The following is a 19,813-nucleotide window of genomic DNA, read 5'->3' as shown; positions in this document are numbered from 1 at the left end:
ATGTTCGAACTTTGCTGATGTAACCACACTGAAATGCAGTAACATTTTACATCTCGTTATACAAAACTGCACATTGATTTACCACATAAAATCCCAGTAAAATGAATTGAAGTTTTCACTCATAACATTTGAAAATTTTCAAATCAGGTGAGTACTATTGCAAGGCATTGAAAATCACTTTTTTTCTGTATCAGTTTTATGTTGCATTCCCAGGAATTCTTTCATTGTAATCTTTTGTCTTAGCTTATATAGGTGACTAAATAATCTTTTATCTGGAAATACGGAAATTAAATTATGTTCAGTTGTTTAAGGTTTCATTTTTCTGTTGTCTTTAATATGCTCACTAGAGGGAGCTACTGACACATAAAATATGAAAATACTTTTCTTGATTAATCTCTTTCCATAAAAACAAAAGCTCTGCTGCTGCTGCCATGGAATTATAGTATCTATAGTGAGACAGGACTTTAAATGGTCTTCATTCAAAAACAGGACAACCTCAATCTATATATGTTAAAGTCACACAGATGAAAATTGGACTGATGATCACATTTACAGGAAGAACAATAAAAATGTGGAGAAAGCTTTGGAGTCACAAGACCACAAATGTCCAGAGACAGATAAACAAACACCACAACCATGCAGAGCACGCCACAAAGACAACACCTACTTACAAAGAGAACAAACACATAAAAGTAGTCTTATAACACATGTAGTATAAATTATCACCTATGTTGCCTGCACATTATGCTACACATTTTGGTTTTGATCTGGAGAGTGAGTACTGGGGTGAAGCAGTAGTAGATTAGAGAAGAAAAACAGAGCTACAAAGCAAAGGAAATAAGTTCAATAGGACAGAGAACTTCTCTTTCACAAAGGGTCACAGCAGTTCAGTGCACATGTGAGCTCAATCCAACATAAGCCTGACAACCCAGCTGTGTAATTACATCTCCTGGCAATGCAGTTCAAAATAATGTTGAAGAGTAGCTTTGAAGAAAGTTTTATAAGTTAGCTCACTGGATGAGCTCTCTGAGTCAACATACTGTGTGTATGTAACATAGTCTCATTCTCTCCTTTCATGATTTCATGTCAGCAGATCAGTTACAGAAAAAGAGGACTCCACTTCAAAGTCGGCGTCACCTTTTCCTACCTACGTCCCACAACGACTCCCCGGCTGATTAATCGCAGAAAGCTGTGTTTGGGTTTGAGTGGGTGGAAAAAGGTTGAGTGGGGCACTTGTTACCTTGGGCTTGGCCCTGGGCTTCAGCTGCTCCAGTTTCTTGGCTGCGGCTTCAATGGAGGCTGCTGCACCGAGGAGCTCGGTCTCAGCGATGACGGTGGGGTCCTCGGGGTCCACGCAGTCTGATCCTGGAGGAGATCGATAGCAGACAATGGATTACTGATGGCTTTATTTCTGTTTTGCACTGAAGGTAAACAGAAACAACAGCAATGCATTTCCATTTCATTTACCAGTGCAATTATGACATCCTTTCATCATCCTAAAGATGCTCAAATGTTTCCATTATCACAATAATGCCTCAAAGGAAACTGAGATAAACGTACGCTAGATGGAATACACATCTGATGGATCATTGTCTTTTTAAAGGCTTTTAAATGTCCATAAAACTGAGCTGCTCAAGGACAGCCTGGTGAAGCAGATGGGGATGATGTTTATAGATTATGTCTATCACTGGGGAAATCTGTTATCCCCCCCAAAACCCTGAGCTGCCTACTCTTCGGCCCCCCACTGACCCTGATGAAAGTTGATCTGGGTGAACAAAACACGCCATATACCACTTACCTCCATCTAAAGCAGCAACGGAGGAGGGGGGAGGAGAGAAAAAGAGAGACACCACATGGGACATTAGAGAGGTGAAGTGGATAGCCCCACTGTGTGTCGGGCTGTTCTCTGAAATCTAATTCTCACCCAAACACAATCTATTAGCCCTGTCAGATGCAGTACTGAAGCATGCAGAGACACTGCTGTAACCATCCTACAAAGCTTCAATTGAAGAAATTTGCATAGCAATTACATTGAGCTACAGTTTCAATATTCTAAACTGATTTTTGGGAGCCATCTTTATTAGAAATGCTGACAGGTTTGGTGGCTTGACTCACTAGTGCAACAGTGTTATTCATGAGCAGGAGGATTAGGGCTCCTTCCACTAATCTTCGACATCTTCACAGTCCTGTCAGGGATTTTTACATTTCAACAAACTGTGTTCGCTCCTACCGGTGCCCTGCCTCACTTAAAGCTGAATGTTGTCTACAAATTCAGCTCAATCAGTTTCCCTCTGCTCCAAAATAATGTGTCATAGTAATACTGAAATTCAAATCTGCTTAATATTTATGACATGTACAGCACCAGACACATTTATTGGCACCCTTGTTAAAAATGTGCTAAAGCATTAATACGTAAAACAAAAAAAATAAAATATACTACTGTAATAATAGAATCACACACTATAAACATAGAACACTTTTACCTTTAGTTCAGCTTTCTTGGAGTCAGAGGGTTGTACAATATTTTCACAGCAGGGATAATAGCAACTGTGACACTCATTTTTTGTGAAAAATATATTTCTTAACATGAATTTTATTTAGATACATATCATGGATTTTTTACAGATCTATACTACTGCAATAAAAGACTAATTTACTCTAAGACCTTTAACATATTTACGAGGGTGTCTAGAAAGGTAGCGGCCCAGGAATTTTTTGTTGATGGTAAAGCATTCAGGCTCAGACACAGATTATTAGAAAACTGTCAAAATTTGTTGAGAACAGTCTGCTTGTAATTCTCATCTCTGTTTCTACTAATGTCATAAAAATGTAAAATATATACTGAGTACTTTGGACTACATGGAGGCTTGTTGCCATTATTAATAATATCAAAAACATAATAATTTTCATAGGTTCCTTAAACCCTTGAATGCTTCTTGAATGCATCCTCCAATAAATGTTGCATCAGGCAGAATGGGGGCATTAGTGACTAAATGGCACTGAGCTATACTCAGTGACTAAGAGTGTTTGATCAGCAAAGTGAGTGGGTGCGTACATATGTGTGTGTTTGTGGATGTCACCTTTCATGGCCTCGGCTGTCTGGACAAGCTCCGTCACACAGGCTGCCACATGCTTTGAATGCATGGCCAGCTGCTGCTTCTGCTCTGGCATCGGTCTCTGCAACACCTGAAAACACAAGAGCACATCTTTGTTAAGTGTACAAACACAAGAAGGAGAGGTCAGCTGGAGTTATGCTCCCAGGTTATGACCCATGACCTACATAGAAGAGAATCTTTCCCAAAATATTTCCTTTTCAATAAAAATGGTTTATGTAAGTGTACACACACCTGCAGTACTTGTTCCAGAAGGTTGATGTATTCGGTGGTGCACTCAGTGCCGTACTGTAAGGCTTTTCCTCTCAAGTCCTCGCCCACCTCAGGATGATGTGCAGCTTGCTATAAAGTAAGTAAAGCCTGAAAATTAGATTTAATGTCACTACTTAAGGACCTAAATGTATAAAATAGCGTGGAACCTAAAGCATCAGAAGCCAGAGAAAGCACACAGTTGTGAGGAAATGTTTAAAGCAAACTATAGCAGTTAATTCAGAGTTTTAGTAGATCACAGGAGGGTTAAACATATATCAAAGTTTTATCTGTTTGTTTTTTCAGCTGCTTTCTGTCATGAAAATTGCTGGATTTGGAAAAGTTTTAAAATCCCACCAAACAACGCACTCTCCTCAATTCCTTGTTTTGCTTCTGCTATTTACTTTATTTCTAACTCACAAACAAATACACCCTTGATTTTAATTAGGACATAGTTTTCTTTTCTTAAGCCACAAACAGAATGGAAGCTGAGGTGTAAAATGTTCTACTTTTTTTAGTATGGTAAATGGCCTTTGTTTGTATAGCTCTCTATCAGCTGCTGAGGACCACAAAGTGATTCACACCACATTCTGTCATTCACTCATTCACACACACAGTGGCAAGACTACTTGTCTATGACCTCTTACAGTTTGAAATCACTTAAAATCTGTGCTGTTGGGTTTAGCTTTACTAAAAGTGAAGATCTTGAAATCAGTCCAAAATTCAGATTTTACCACCTCCACTTAAAATTCAGTCACCACAACAATTTTTTGCTGATGTTTAAATGTGGAAAAAAGACAGCCTGCGCTGCTCAGTCATCCATCAATTTCTGTGTTCTTAAAACTGCTCAGCGGGTGACGAGTATATCCTGCTTTCTTGTCTGACTTTGAACACTGAGTCACTTCCCGCAGTAGCATCCAAAAAATAAACTCGACTCGATCATATCTGCTCTCAGCAGGCTCAAGTTCACATGTTCCCTGCCAGCCTGGTGCTGTCTGTGTGAGGCCTGTTTTGGCAGGGTGGAGTGGATTAGCACCTTGCAGGTAGTCAGCATATCAGAGATGGCTTTGCGGCTCAGGTTGGCGGTCGCGATCACGTCCTCCTGCTGGGCGGAGTTGCCTGCAGCCACGGCCTTGGCTGTGGCCACAGTGATGCCCTTTGTGTTGCGGATGAACTCCTCGGGTGAAGCGGACTTGTCCGGGACGTCCTTGGACTGGAACACCTGACATGAAGAAGAGAATCACAAAATTGCGATAGGGTATGTGCGCAGAGAGAAAGTGAACACAGTTTACACAAGTATACTGTCCAGAAAACGTATGAGAAATGTAGGCAGCATAATAATATGAACTTAAGGGAGTCGCTGTAAGACTCCCTTGAAGCTAAAGGTCCTCTGATAAGGATTAGAAGCAAATTACATAAAAACAAGCTCTTGGAACCTCTTCATTTCTCACTCTGGCTGTGTCCGTTACCAAGACCCTGATAAGAGCTGTGGGAAAACCTGCAGGGGCTGAGAGAGGAGAAGGAACAGAGCTGGACTGATAATAAAGGGGAAAAAAGAACAAAAAGCTTCCCTGTGTTGTTCAGAATAATAGACACAGATATCCCTGACCCAGCTTTGCAGAAAGGCTGTTTCTCAATGTTTAACTCTCAACAGACCATAAAGAAGAGTCTTGGCCTGTCAGATGCACTTACTGTCAGCTCCTGCTTTATGAACTCAATGGTGGCCTCCAGTGCCCTTGTGCCACGAGTGGCTTCATCCTCCACTGCCTTCACTGTTTTTAGAAGAGAAGTCACGTTGGTAACCATGACCTGTCATTGATGAGAGAAAAAATTAGGCCTGAACTTAAACCAGAAGGCATAGTTCTTCCTCCACTGAGGCCAACAATTTCATTACACAAAATATTTAAACTGTTCGTTTCTCTGATAATCACACTGTGTATAATCCTACTTGCTGCTAAAAATACTCAAATTTAATCCTGTTAAAAAGAAACAAATTAACTGACTTGTTGTGCCACATATTTCTCTCTGCGCCGTGCTCAGTAAACTGCAGTAAACTCTAACTTTGGAATTTGAAAAACATGACCGCCAGGACTTTGATGGTATCCTGTTCAGAGGTCACCATATGTTGGAGGAACTGAACCAATCTGTCAACATGAACACATCCATGGGTGGGCCTAATTCCATTTAGATGAGAAAACTCAACTAATCTTGTTGCAACAGCTATGTGTGCTAGCTTGTTTGGCACTTACTTAAATTAGAAAAAAATATACATTTAGAGAAGAAATTCAACAACATTTTCAAATCAGATCTTTGTTTGGATCTGTTTAGAAGCACCAGAGGCTGTGTTGCAAGAAGACTCTTAATTGATTGGATCCTTATGTAAGTGCTCAGCAAGCTTTGTTGTTCAATAGTGCATGGAAATTTTTCAGGCAACTGGGACCTCTTAGGCATGTCTTAAGATTTGTAATAAAGCACACACATTTAACTTGAAATTGTGTCAGTGAGCTTAACAAAACCTGAACCTTAGATAACCGCTGTTTAATATGCAGAAATATTTTTATATTACTTTGTAGGGATATTTAATTATAGAGATTGGCCCAAACAGACATGCTAGAGAAATCATTCTCGGATCAGTTATCAGACTGCTTGACACCAAATTGTTGCTCATTTATAAGTGTACTTTTAATAGCATTTAAGTTCACATATCACCATTGAAACAAAACCCCCAAATCCTGCATGGGAGGGTGTTTTTAATTGATGCACATTTTCAGGTTTTAGAAGTCAGAAAAATGCATGAACCATCGAAGGACAATTTGCTTACAGTGACCCAGTCCTTGTACATTCTAAAAAGCGATGAGCAGACATAAATACAATATACATACAGTAATTAAAAAGTGCCAACAACAGCTAAAACCAAGGCTGCAGCTATGATGTGTACAAAATGTGCATTTAAAATTAAGATACAGCAATAAAAATAATAATTTCTACAGGAGCTGCAGCAGAATTACTCAGGACCAGCATTCAAAAGTCTAATAAGAGTTTTAAATTAGTTTGTTCTTTGTCAGAAGCAGAAGGCAACATTGACATAAAGGCACCAGAATGAAACTAAAAGATAAAACACATCTTTCCTTTGGGCTGATGAAGGACTTGTGCTTCTTCCTGACCTTTCTTTGCCATAGAAAGGACATGTCGCTCTCTATGACACCAGCAATTTTTGTGGATTAATTATATGGTTGAGACAATTCTTGCCCCTAATAGGAGAAAATATCTAGCCAACAAAAAGGTAAAAATAAATGAAAGCTTTATGACTTTCATTGACACCCAAGGATTCTGCAATCCTGAATTGACTATTTTTGTCACACAAGTTTATATATGACATCCATAAAATTCATAGCATTGTATTTTGTTTAATATATTTCTAATTAACAGTGTAGTCTTCTTTTTAGTATGGGCAACTGTACAGAATTAGAACTGGAGTTCATAAAAATAAAAAAAAATAAAATGAAGAAAAAAAAAGGCTTTTATCTCTAAAGTACACAAAGACTGTTTTACTTTATACACATTGCACTTCCAAGTCACATCTCTTAAGAGCTTCTGTAAGGCACACCGGTGCTCTCATCTATGTTGACAAACACACACACAATATATCAGTGGCAACTCAAGTTCCACAGATATGAGAGAGAAAGCAAAGACTCTGATAAGAGCTGTCACATCTTCCTTGTAAAAAAAGCTCAGCATATTGCTACCACATGCATCAATCTACAGGTAATAATATAAAGAGGGCTTTTGCGGAATGCATTTCAGCAGTCTCCTGCCATCGGCAATCGGGCTTTCTGTGAAATAAAACCACCTCTTAAAGAGATGTTACAGTCATCTGTTTCAGAGCTCTGTTTCTGTACCTTGGCCGCGCTCTTCAGCTGATACATGGACGGGTCATCAGGTGCTTTGCCAGCAGCACATTTGGTGGCACCAATGAGCTCGGCCAAAGCCTTGGCCACATCCCTCACTGCATTTATAAGAACCACCTGAGGGTATAGAGGTGGAATCAATAAAGCACAATGGTCAGAGTGTAGGCTTATCGGCTGTGCTTTGGGGAGAGGATTTAGCACTTATCGCTCCGAGCTACTCATGATACTTCAGACTTAGTGGAAAGCAGAGATAGTGGTATGCACTCAGGGGAAAGAAGAAGCACAATGTAGGATGAAATGGGAGTCAAAGAGAATCTAACACAGGATGCAAAATACAAAAAAGGAGCAGATTCTTATTAAATAAAACCATAATAAAAAACCAGATGTTTTTTTTTTACATGAAAAGGAGAAACCTTTATTAGTGTACTGTCGATTTTCATCACCTGTGTCTCAGGGTCATCGGATCCCATACTGGTCGCCCCCAGTTTGACAACCTCGGTAAGCTGAGTGATGGTCTTGGCTGAGGAGTGTGCAGCCTGAGCCAGCTTCTCCTGGGTGGACGCAGCTCCCGCCACCAGCAGCTTGGTGTCCTCCACCAGCGTCTTGGCCGTCTTCAGGATGCTTTCCCTGAGGGACGCGACACATTGTGTGACAATCTGCTCCTTAGTCGTAATGAAGCACCAACAATAAAACAAAGCAGAGAGGCCCTCTCAACAGTTTTAAGATCTTAAACACTTCTCTCTTTAGAGATCTTTTTCTTTATTCAAGCCCAGTTTCTCAATGGCTTTTTAGATGGAGGTCAGAGGCACCTGTGATCAGCAAATGACTCTTCGTTCTCCGGGTTCAGAGTTCCAGCTGAGGCGAACATGATTGTGGTGTCCAGGTCAGCAATAATTCCTGACACAGCACTGGCTGCTGTGATGCAGGCCTGGGTGCCTTTGTTTCCTGCTTGAAGTGCTGATAGCACCAAGGACACCTGAAGCATGAAACAACACACAGAAACAATATCTGAAATGTTTTATTGAGAGTTGGAAAGACAACTAGGTCCACAACCAGATCACATTCCAGCAGCCCTAGTAAAGATGAGGTTCTTGGGGGCCTCTCAACTCCCCTTAAATTTAAGGAGATGGTGGGGGAGAATATCATGTAAAACAGACTTTTGAGACTTTTTTTTTTGAGTGTTATAATGTTGCTTTGATCCATTCATGCGTGTTTGAGAAATCCTTGAATTTCTCATTCAGGGGTGCCTAAATGCTTGGTCTCTAAAAGCACAGCCTATTTCCACAAAGTCCCTCTTTAGAGCTACAGGGTTCCATCCTGAGACCCCTCTCATTTAATATTTACATGCTCCTGCTAGCTCAGATTGTAACAAGTAGTGATTAATTACCATAACTATGGGTTTCATCTTGGGAAACTGGTGACATTGCGATGTCATCAGGTGACAAAGAACCAATTCAAGCTCTCAGCAGATGCATAGACCAAATCTAGGTAGATATGCCATAATGTTCTCCAACTGAATAGAAATAAAACTTAACTTATTATTTTGGACCTAAGGAGGAACTATCAAGATTCAGCACAAAGATTCAGCTATTTCAGCTAAAAACTAATCAGGCATTAAATCTGTGCGTACTGATGGGAGTTAGACAAACCTGAACTTTCAGTGACACATAAAGACAATTACAAAGTCGGTCTTTTATCACTTCGAGAACATTTTCAAGACTAAAGATTTAATATCTCAACAAAACCTCATAAATATGTTTATCTTTATTAAACAGAAAATAGAGTGCATGAGATCTAAAGTCCTTATATTGGCTCACTCAGAGAATAGACTTTAAAATACGTTTCTTAGTTTGTGGTTTACATTGCATTTACCAATTTATGCCAGCAGATGGCACAGCCTAACACAACAAACAACTAGAATGCTTGCTAAGCTACAACTGGACTGGTGACCTATTCAGGGCGTACCTGACCTCTTGCCAAATGACTGGTGGAGATAAACAGATAAACACCAGCTCCCCCGCGACCCTACAAAGATAAGTGGGTATAGCCAATGGATGGGTGAATGGTGACTAATTCCTCGTAAGACAAAAAACAGCCAATGCAAATGTATTCAAAGAAGGAAAACCTCCTCAGTGTCTGTTTTTCTACATGTTTCAGGAATTATGGTCTTCACATCATTTAACTTGTGTTGTGACGTCACCTGCACTGAAACTGGAGTAACTGACTGTTACTGGTTTGGAAGAATAGCTACCGGGCAACTACTGCAGAAAGCAATTTACATAATCCTAGATTTCAATATAGCCTACTATATAAAAAACACCTGTAGCAGTCTTTAAATACCACAGCTGTAGTTGTAATGAATACTAATGAGCTTTTTAGGTGTAATCAATGTCAAATATGTCAAATATGTCAAATATGCCACAATATATTAAACACACCTTCTTATTGGTAACACCTAGATTGACAAAAAAGGTCAAATTTTCAACCACTGTTACATATCTGCACATGAAAACACAGCATACAGTGGAATCTTTTAAAAACAGTTTGGTGAGATATGACAAATCAGACAGTGATGAATAATTTCAGAAACCAAACCATCAAGCCATATGTAGGTTCAGGTTCAGTATTACTCTACTTTCATAGGAGACTAACAGCCTTCCACATATTTGTTTTGCTCATTCTGTTGCTCAAAGTTTCTGCAAGTATATCAAGCTGTGAGAACATTTCTTGTCCATAAGCTTTAGTTACCCCATAGATTTTTCTGTGAAATTTTAATTGTAAACTTTAGCTTTAAATTTTCTTCAGATAAAGAACAAGGAATGGTTTCCTTTACCAGTTTCTGACTTTATTGCTGCTTACCTTCTCTGTGACTGCTCGGGCGCACTCAATGAGTTCCCTCTTGGAGAAGCTGTCAGTGGGGCTGAGCTGCAGAGCTCCAGCCTTCTGGACCAGATAGATACATCCATGGCCTAGTTCTTGCACCCGTGTCTTAATCTGGAAAGCAACCTGAAAGCACAAAACGGCTTGTGTTTGCACAGCATTGGTCTTCTTGTTTGAGTCATGCTAGAAAAATAACAATCACCCATCAAGCTAGGATCTCTTACTGAGAGGTGCGAAATGGAACATTTCAAGCACCCTCAGAGAGGAAACGCTGGCACTGCACCTTTAATTTCCTGACTGCAATTCATGGGTGGGTGGTACTTCATTACAAGCATCACTATAGGCTTTTAGAGCGGCCTGTCACTATGGCAACCAACAGGGCTTCAAGCAGCTTGTTATATACAAGATACGATAAGAGCTGCTGTGCTTATTAGTGGTATATTTGCACATAGCCATCCTCAGGATAGATCAGAAAAGATTTAAGAGAACAAGTGGGTGCTGCAAAAGTATGAATGCTGAGGGGACATTTTTTCTGTTTGATCTCCTGTTGTTGGTGAAGTTTGTGAAGAATATCTAAGAATAGAAAGCGTTTGCGCTCATCAGAGTGTGAGAAATCCATTAAAATTAATTAAAAATGGAGACATGTCAGAGCCACATAAAAAGACTGAAGTATGTAATATTTCCTCACATATCCTTTTAAATACAACAGCAAGGAGCTCACCTCCTCTGGTTCTGCAGTAGCTGCAGCAAGGCGCCCTTGGTGTCCAAGCTGTGCATAGTCCACAGTCACCTGAGAGGCAAGGCCACCGAGCTCCTCAGGACAGGTCACAGACTTGGTCATCTGGTTAAAGCAAGATTAAACATATTTTCATCATAAACATAATAATGTTTTCTCAGACATTGTGAGCAAAGATGAACTGAAGTAAAAGTCTTTGTTTCTGTGCACAAACTCGCTGATTCCAATGTCTACTGACTGTAGCTCTACACATTTAAATGCTTTTGTATTACAATCACCATTTCTTGTGCCGTGATGGCGATGGCCTTGGAGAACTTCACCATGGTCGTCTGGTAGTCCACAAAAGATCCTTCGGGTTCAGGAGGAGTTCCTTCATCAAGCTGTTAGGATCAAGAATTCATTTAGATATCCTGCTTATTTTTATTCCAGGTACTCTTACATATGTAGGAACTTGAAAGGTAGGCTGTCAAGATGTGCTGTTTAAATATTTTATTATTTGGAAAACATTTCAGGAGAATGTCACGTGCACCATTGGAAATGTCATTAATAAATAGTTTGTCTTTACCAATGCAAGTCTTCCTCTGAAAAGTGGAAAGCAGCAGGCGGTTCAGATTGTTTATAAATAAATAAAATGCAGTTAAAAGATAAGACAACAGATAGCAGTCATTTTACAGTTTTTTATTAAACACAGCTTTTACAAGAAAACAAATCAAGAGGTAAATATCTCATCCAGGCCTATGCGGACGTGGAGATCACTTTTAATTATTAACCCCATTGTCAACATATTGACGTCCCTGCAGGATAAGTCTTAGCTCACATCTCCACTGGATCATAATAATAATTGTAAACAAAGACACCACAGAATTATTTACCTGGGGTAAACCACAGTCATCCTTCTGACAAATTATAAACTGACTGTTGAAACATCACAAAAAAATAGAGGTGCACAGTTGGAACAAAAGATGCCCTTACTCACCCTGCCAATGGACTCAGCAATGGACTCCACCATGCCCCCGACCATGCCAACCTCACTTGCTGCCTCATTCAAAGTCACCATGATGTCGTCCACAGCTTCCTTCATTAGTTGTGCAGCCTCAGAGATGGCATCATGAGTGTGGGATGCCTGGGGAGGAAAAGACTGATCAGGATTGCTTATCTTAGTTGTTCCAAACTAACTATTCTGTGTCATACTCTGGCTGGTGTCTTACCACAGAATATTTAAAATGCGAGGCCACACTATATCTAATTTTTAAATGTAGGTCATGAAATTATTTTAAGCAAAATTAATCTTAAATTATCTAATTTGAATTTCATTAACTATACAGTTTTTATCCGAAATTCATTTACAGTAAAGACTATAAGAAGCAACTGTGCACCTTTGGGTTTCCTCCGCCTTCTTTGGCAGCATAGAGCATCTGAAGGGCAGATTCAGACAACGTTTTGGTTTGATCCAGGATGGTCATCTGCTGTTGATGGTCTTGCAGTTTTGAGACTAAGCCCACTGATGCCACAATGAGTGGATCAAAGTAACCAGCCAGCTGAGTCACCTGCAAGAATGTGTTTAAGAGATATGTGAGAAAAGAAAAGGATCGAAGAACAAAAATAGAAAGAAAAAAAAGCCCAACTATAATGGGCTTTTGTTCTGAATCCAAAGGGGATGAAGAGCTACACGGTCAGACAAGAGCACCTTGTGTCCCAGTTGGGCGGCTTCGCCTCGGGCTGCTGTGGAGACAGGATCAATCAGATGACCAATCTCCTGCACAGAGGATGTCAGCTGCTCCTGGAGTGCCTGTTGAGTCACACCAGCAGATAATTACAGCTGAAGCCACAACAGAAAAGCTAACAGATCCCCAGTTATTTCTCTTAAATAGGGCACAGTTGATGGGGTATGTGCACTCACCTCCATGGAGATATCATCTCTACAGGGCAGTGTCTGCCCAACTGCAGCCAGGGAGGCTTGCTCAATATCTCGGATACATTTATTGATGTTATCAATGGAGTAATCACACTCCCTCTGCCCCGGAGCCTTGTCCCTGTCACCAGAAATATGGAAATATATATGCAAAAGATTTATATGCCTATGATAAAAAAAATGACAAAGTAAAAAAGTAAAATCTGGCTTACTGTACCCTGCAAAAAAGTGTTTATACCTCTTGGGCCTTTTCACATATTCTATGCATGTTAGGATTACATATGATGAACCAACCCAAACTGGTGCAGAACATGCTTTTCATTTTTTCACAAATAACAAAGTTAAAAGTGTGGCATGTAAGTTCTGATATTCATTAATAAACCAGTTACACTCAAAAATCTGCTAACAAGTGAAAAGTATCTAAATGTGTATCATTTCAACTCAGTATAAATCCATATTTTTTGTGATTTGTTAGAGAACACTAGTGAACACACAGCATCATATAGTCAGAGGAAGACATCAGATAGGTCAGGGATGAAACTGAGGAGAAGTTAGCTTATAAAGCAATTAACCAGAGCCCCATGGTAATGGTGGAGCAACTGCAGAGATCTAAAGCTCAGATAGGATAGTCTGTCATCAATTATTTGTGTGGCTCACAATCTTGACATTTATAAATAACTGCCAAAAGACAGTTGGTATTTGAAGAAAAGTCCTTGGAATAGAAATTTTTTGGGGATATGCTACATCCCCCAGTGATATAGGCATATATCACTGCTTATACCAAGCAGCGATATAGCCTTGATATAAGCTTGGTATAAGCTTATATCACAGCTTATGTGTGATACATGTGAGATAAGCTGATCTTTTTGGACACACAACATAACATGTGGGAATCATCCTGTGGAGATGCTTCTCTTTAGCCAGGACAAGGAAGCTGATAAGTAGGTACTTATGTGCAAGAAAGGAGCAGTCAAAGCCTGACCTGGAAGTCAGATTCCGTATAAAGAGTTGAAAATTTAAGTTTAGAGACGCTCTTCAACTAATCTGACTGAATTTGAGAATTTCTGACAAGAATTTTTGCAACAATTTCAATCTCTAGATGTGCCAATGTGATTTCTGCTGGTAACTGCAGAGAAATGTGTTCTCTTAATACTGAATTAGAGGAACTGAATGAAAACTACGCACTGATTTGCGCTTATCTTTTAAATAAAACACACTGAAATCTGTCATTACGGTGCAACAAAACATAAAAAGAACAAAATAGTCTAACATTTTTGCTATACACTGTATATATATATTTTTTAAAGTTTGAAAAATGAATACCTGTACTCCCACAAAAGAAAAATCTATTTCCCTTCTTACAGAAGCTTACTGATTAACCTCTGTTTATTCTGTAATCAAGCTTTTCCTGCCAGGAGGGGAGACAGAAAGGAGTCATCACTAAGAGGTCAACAGGCAAGCAGCGTACACTCACATGTAAAACATTTCTAAATGAAAAAGTGGCAATATTTCTCATCCCGTAATGATGTGAAAAGCATTTTTTGAAATGATAACCTATTCTTAGATTATCTGGTCATCAAGTTGATGACCAGTCATCCAGTTGAAGTCAAGAGGATGGGTGGAGCACCTCATGGGGAGATTTGTTGCAGCTAACTAACCTAGTACAAAGCAGTTGGTATTATGGTTACTGAGAATAGCAATTTACTGCAAACTTGAATAGATATCAGGAAGGACGTCCTGTAGCTTCAGAATCGAGGTGTTTTCTCCAGCTATGAGTTCATTCCTAAAGTCCTTGATCCAGGAGAATTGTGCAGAAACATATGACAAGTAGGATCCTACTAACCTGATTGATGTGATGAGACTTTTAATGGAGTCAGAAACCGTCCTGGAGTGACCTGCCAGAATGGACCATGTGGGGGGGTCTTTGGGGTTGAGGACCAGGGAGCGGGCCGTTTCTATGAGGTAAGTGGAGCTATCAAGCATGGAACGGGCTGAGCGTACTATAGGCTCCTGTGCCACCGAGCCCTGGAGACATGAAAGGATTTGTGTGAGTGAATCAACAGCCCAGGTTGAACAGCCAGCAGCTAGCCATGTTGCTCTGACAGAGTTGTTAATATTCTCTGACTACCTTGGAGAGATCAAACGTGCAATCAAATGGAGGGATGAGATTAGAAAGGCAGCTTTACACAGACGTAGAGACTAACACCTTTAGTCTTTATGATACGAGCCAAAACCTCCCTTGACAATTAGATTAACAAGCTGAAGATTATAGAAGCTGTAGTGAGAGCAAGTGCTGCTAAACACTGCCCTCCAACAGATTACAGCCATAAAGCGTTTAGAGCACTGTGCAAGCGCTGCGCTGCTAAGATGGAAAACCAAAATCCATCTTTGATCTAATTTTGACAGTGAAAGAGAACGAAAGACAAAATGTAATCTCTGGTCAAATTCTCTACTTTCGTGAAGAGCTGCCTCATAGGAAGATAGTTACCACTAAATACATAATACTAAATAAATAAAGAAATTCATAAGAGATATTCCTTCATTTCTATTTGGATTTCTCATTTGCATCTATAACTATTAAAACAACGTAATGAAGAATGGTCCATTCCATAGGATCATTACAACGCATGAATACCTCATTACTGATCTGAGCTGGGATGCTTGCAAACTCAGGGTTGTTAGCAAAGGTTGACAGGTTTTCTACAGCCTCAAGGAGTGGAGCTGTGGCAACACGGCACCTATTTCTATTGTCCTCCGAAAAATCGCCATCTAATGCCTGTAAAGAGAAAATGTTGCATGAAAATATATCTGTCTATTTTGGTCTTGTAATTGAAAGTAACTGAAGTATACATACACATCTGCACCATCTCCTTTGACCAACCACAGACAAACAAAAATAATCTGTAACAAATTTACACTCAACGTTTTGATCAGTTGGGGAGTTGACCTTGATGGTTTTGACGAGGTTGGCTGTGGTGTTGGCCACCTCTTTGGCTGACTGGACAAACTGCCTCCTAGCCACAGGGTTGGAGGTTTTAGAAGAGGCTAGACGGCAGGCGTTACAGAGAGCTGAGGTGTGCTTGGCAACAATTGTTGCTGCAGACAGGACCTTATGGACAGATAAACAACAAACATCAAACAAGTTTAGAAATGCAGGTAACTCTGGAATATCAAAAGGGATTTCCAATAGGCCAACAATAACTTCAAATCACATGAGGTTTGTGGTGTACCTATCACCCACTAAAACTACCAAATTGTGTTCCTATTTAATATGTTAGTTTCATAGATATGGATACCAAATTATTATATTTTCCAAGTCAACTCTCAACTGTTTTGCCCCAATTCAAAGGCAAGACTAAAATCTCTGAGGGTCAAGTCTCATGTCTCATAAACTCTTTAAAGGGCAAGTGCTAGTCAAGTTCCCAGAATACAATGGCTGAAATGTATCATTGGATGCATATAATCTTGTTTTACACAGTATTACTAAAGGTTATAAATTTAAATCATGTGCTGTTTGGTTTTAATATTACTATTTGCTTAATTTACATTCCACTCAACACATAAGGAGATTAATGAATTGTTTTGGACACTTTTTAGATTAGATTACACATATAAATGGGCATCCGTGTTCAAACAACAGGATTTTAACGCTTGCTAAAATCATGCGATTCATGCTTAAAACATAGGGTCGAGTCCCTGTCTCTAACATGGTTCATATGAAAAGAGACTAGAGACGTTTGGCAGTCAGATCAAAGATGCAGGGAGTCTTGAGACTTAGCGCACCTTACAAGCTCCTCCCCTTTGCTCTCTGATGTGCTACAGCCCTTCCTCCTCAGTGGAGTCTGCTGAGAACTCAAGAAATCAGCAGTTTTGTAATGTTAGGTTGATTTTCCACCATTAGCACAGCGGCAGCTCATTGGCAGTCTTGAGCTTTATATGTGCTGAATGACACTACCAAGATATTCCTCCAGTCTATGATTTGCCGTTTCTGACCGGGAGTGGTGTATTTCTGCAAATGGCGGTAGGATGACTGGAAGGAGCCAGAGGAGCATTAGTTTTCACAGATTATCTGACTCATATTTTACTGTCTGGACATAGTGACAGTTTTAACAAATATGGAAAAAGTACATTTTTATAAAAAGTTACCTACTGCAGCGTTAATGTCCTAAACTCTTTGTTCCAACAGTCTGTCTGTTCCTGCTTAGTGTTTAACATAATGGGGCTTCTCAAGGTAACACCTAACACAAGTTCTTAAAGCGCACAATTACACTGCAACAACACAATCAATGTTTATTCAGTTGACCTGTCAGTAGCTTAAATGGCTGAGGGCTGTGCTTAGACAAAATGCTGCCAAGCTAGGGTTTAGAGTGGAGAGCAAAAGGCCACCATATTTCTCTGTAACAGTAAAATTGTAAACAACAAGTTAATGAATGCAATGTCTTTAGAGTGCTTTACTTTTCATAGTTAGAAAGGTTAAAGGTCAGGCATTTTATCATCCTCATTTACAAAGGCACAGAAAGCAACCACCACATGCCAGAAAATAACTTTTGTGGTGTCTTTCAGATTAAGATACATCATCTTACCTGTGAGGGACTACTGGCTGGGTCCACTAAGTTCTGGCAAGCTGTCTGTATAGCTTGATGTGCTCGGGCAAACTGAATAGGATCCACTAGCCCTTCATGACCTGAGTGACTATTAGGATCGGAAACAGCTACAAGGTAAGAGGCCTAAAGGGTTGACAGAAACAGAGAGAGTTAAAAGTGTGTTGGTTGAGTTAGTTTTTAACCAGCAAACTGGAATGGTTATTACAGACGAATTTGACATGAATAAGTGCAAATCCATATACAACTTCTATGCAAGGTTGGTTTCATTTATAACATGTAATATGGAAGCTTTTGTATAGTAAAAGCTACTATGAACAAAAAATTGCTCCTTTCTTGAAAAGGCAACAACATGAGGATGCTATTTTAGAGTTTTAAGAGTGGCAGACTGTAAAATCCTCATAAAAGACCTGCCTCACTCTGCCTGAGTCTCATTTACTCAATACAAAGCTCCCCCGTAGACTCCAAGTAGTATTTGAGTGTTTTCAACCCTGTCATGATGCCTTAGGTTCTTTTCATGTAGCGCTGCTTTGAAAAATAAAAAAATGAATTCAATGCAGTCTGGTTAGTTATGAAAATATAATCGCAAACACAGTAAACAGAATAAAATCTGAAATGACAGCAGAAGCCGGGTATCACCCAGAGTGCGTTGGTGCGATGCTGTGATCTCACCTGTGCTGCAGCCTCTGTCAGCCCACACAATGCTTTGGATGCCAAACTCACACTCTCCCCAAAGGCTAAAACATCACCTGTCTTACAGTGCTGAGAAATGCCTGCCATTGACTCCCCCAGAACCTGAGCCGCATCAAAAATAAATAAGAAATAGACAAATTAGATGTTAAACTGTCTATTGCATAAAATACCTCTGACTATTAATGTATACAGTGGTCTGAATAATTTTAAATGCCAGTACCTTTGAGTTCTCCATGACGCTTTCGATGCAGTCAAAGTAAGAGAGTTCATTTACTGGCTCGTTGGGGTTGCCTAGGAGACCTCTGACAGCCTGCGCACAGATGGAGATGTTAATAACTTGAACCACTGTGAACACATCAATAAACATTTCTGCTATAACACCACTGTAAATCTATCAGGCAGTTAGTTCATATATTAAAATGGCCATTTAATATAAATAGCACATATGAGATGATGCTACAAAGATAAATTATATCAATCAGTCCCTTTAATTAAAGTTTATTGGTGTTGAAATTAATGTTCAGTTAGGTAATAGAGTAATAACATTGAGAAACTGGACACAGGCTTCATAAGGTAAAATGCTTTGGATCCTAAAGTTTAGACAGCACAACCACTTTTACTGTTACTCTTCACGGGCCTCATGAGAGAAATCAGATACAAGAATAATGGACAGTTGCCACCCAAAAACTAAATACTAAAACAAATATCTTAATGTCCTAAATTAAGAAAGGTTAAATGATTATAGTTATATATAAAGCAAAGTTACTTGAGGGAATAACTACCAGCATTATCCCAACATTTTAAAAAATCTGTAAAAATACAGAAATCATCAAAATTCTCCAAATACCCTTTCACAATTAATTTGTATCTCGTGAAAAGTAAATTTTTCAAGATGTTAAATCAAAGTTTTTTGTGCAAAAAATGGCAGTTTTTATTAGCACATAAACACAAATGAGAGCACAGAATCAACCATGATCTAAGGTGTACCCAGAATAACTCACTCTTAATATTGTTGGGATCTTTGAGAAGGGTCCATCCAAAAAATATGTTATAAAGAAAGTTTGCTTTATCTTTAATAAGCAATGTAAATTTATATTCCATTTAGCCTTAAATCCTATGCTAAGATTTCAGTTCACGGTTTTGCAGTTCTTGCAATCAGGCAAAGATTTATTATAGGCGAAAATAGAAGTATGCACTTCAGCTGACACAGGACTATAAAAGGATTCTATACTTATAAGACTTTAACGTAAAGTTTTAGAAGCTATAAGAAAAAAAAATGAGGAACTTAGTGATAGCATTCTGACAAAAATTCCAGGAGGAATTCCAGGAGGAATTTTTGGAAAAATTCTGCAGTATGAATTTTATCAAGGAAGAAGAGAAAAAACAGAACAATTACAATATCGTTCTATTCTCTGCTGTGAGCTTGGACACAAACATAAAATGTACATTGAATGTAAATGTATACATATACATCTGTTCCTCAAGCTTGGTGTTTGTCAGTGTAAAGTGAAGTGTATGTGAGGACATCTACCTCCAACTCCCTCAAGGCGTTGTCACACTCTTTTTGTCCCGCTGCTTGCTGGGTGCAGATTGTTATCAGCTGGTTAATGCTCTCCGTCACTGCCCTGAAACACACCAGCAGCCCCAAAACATCCGCTGTTAACTCTCACCTGTGAAAACTACACACACATACACACAGCCTCACATATGCTTTAAGCTTC

General features: G+C 39.4%; 1 protein-coding gene across 5 annotated transcripts in view; it reads right to left on the bottom strand.

Annotated features, from left to right (window-relative positions):
- Nucleotides 1–19,813, bottom strand: part of tln2b (talin 2b) — a 96,734-nt gene that overhangs the window by 7,840 nt on the left and 69,081 nt on the right. For 2 of the 5 annotated variants that reach the window (XM_044124214.1, XM_044124215.1), the window contains exons 31-53: nt 19,624–19,717; nt 18,313–18,402; nt 18,072–18,194; nt 17,382–17,525; nt 15,722–15,907; nt 15,434–15,574; nt 14,642–14,823; nt 12,787–12,919; nt 12,574–12,675; nt 12,263–12,433; nt 11,863–12,009; nt 11,165–11,266; nt 10,872–10,991; nt 10,130–10,276; nt 8,080–8,246; nt 7,714–7,897; nt 7,262–7,387; nt 5,055–5,171; nt 4,399–4,584; nt 3,348–3,455; nt 3,081–3,186; nt 1,799–1,804; nt 1,241–1,365 (exon numbers count right to left, since the gene is read on the bottom strand). In XM_044124214.1, coding sequence (XP_043980149.1) covers nt 1,241–1,365; nt 1,799–1,804; nt 3,081–3,186; nt 3,348–3,455; nt 4,399–4,584; nt 5,055–5,171; nt 7,262–7,387; nt 7,714–7,897; nt 8,080–8,246; nt 10,130–10,276; nt 10,872–10,991; nt 11,165–11,266; nt 11,863–12,009; nt 12,263–12,433; nt 12,574–12,675; nt 12,787–12,919; nt 14,642–14,823; nt 15,434–15,574; nt 15,722–15,907; nt 17,382–17,525; nt 18,072–18,194; nt 18,313–18,402; nt 19,624–19,717 — 3,007 coding nt within the window. The remainder of the gene's footprint in view (nt 1–1,240; nt 1,366–1,798; nt 1,805–3,080; nt 3,187–3,347; nt 3,456–4,398; nt 4,585–5,054; nt 5,172–7,261; nt 7,388–7,713; nt 7,898–8,079; nt 8,247–10,129; nt 10,277–10,871; nt 10,992–11,164; nt 11,267–11,862; nt 12,010–12,262; nt 12,434–12,573; nt 12,676–12,786; nt 12,920–14,641; nt 14,824–15,433; nt 15,575–15,721; nt 15,908–17,381; nt 17,526–18,071; nt 18,195–18,312; nt 18,403–19,623; nt 19,718–19,813) is intronic. The other 3 variants (XM_044124217.1, XM_044124216.1, XM_044124218.1) reach the window with 3 other exon arrangements.

The sequence above is a fragment of the Gambusia affinis genome, linkage group LG08, assembly GCF_019740435.1.
Source record: "Gambusia affinis linkage group LG08, SWU_Gaff_1.0, whole genome shotgun sequence".
NCBI classification, from domain to species: domain Eukaryota; kingdom Metazoa; phylum Chordata; class Actinopteri; order Cyprinodontiformes; family Poeciliidae; genus Gambusia; species Gambusia affinis.
Note: the sequence above shows the minus strand (reverse complement) of the source record. Positions and strands in the feature narration are given on the sequence as shown.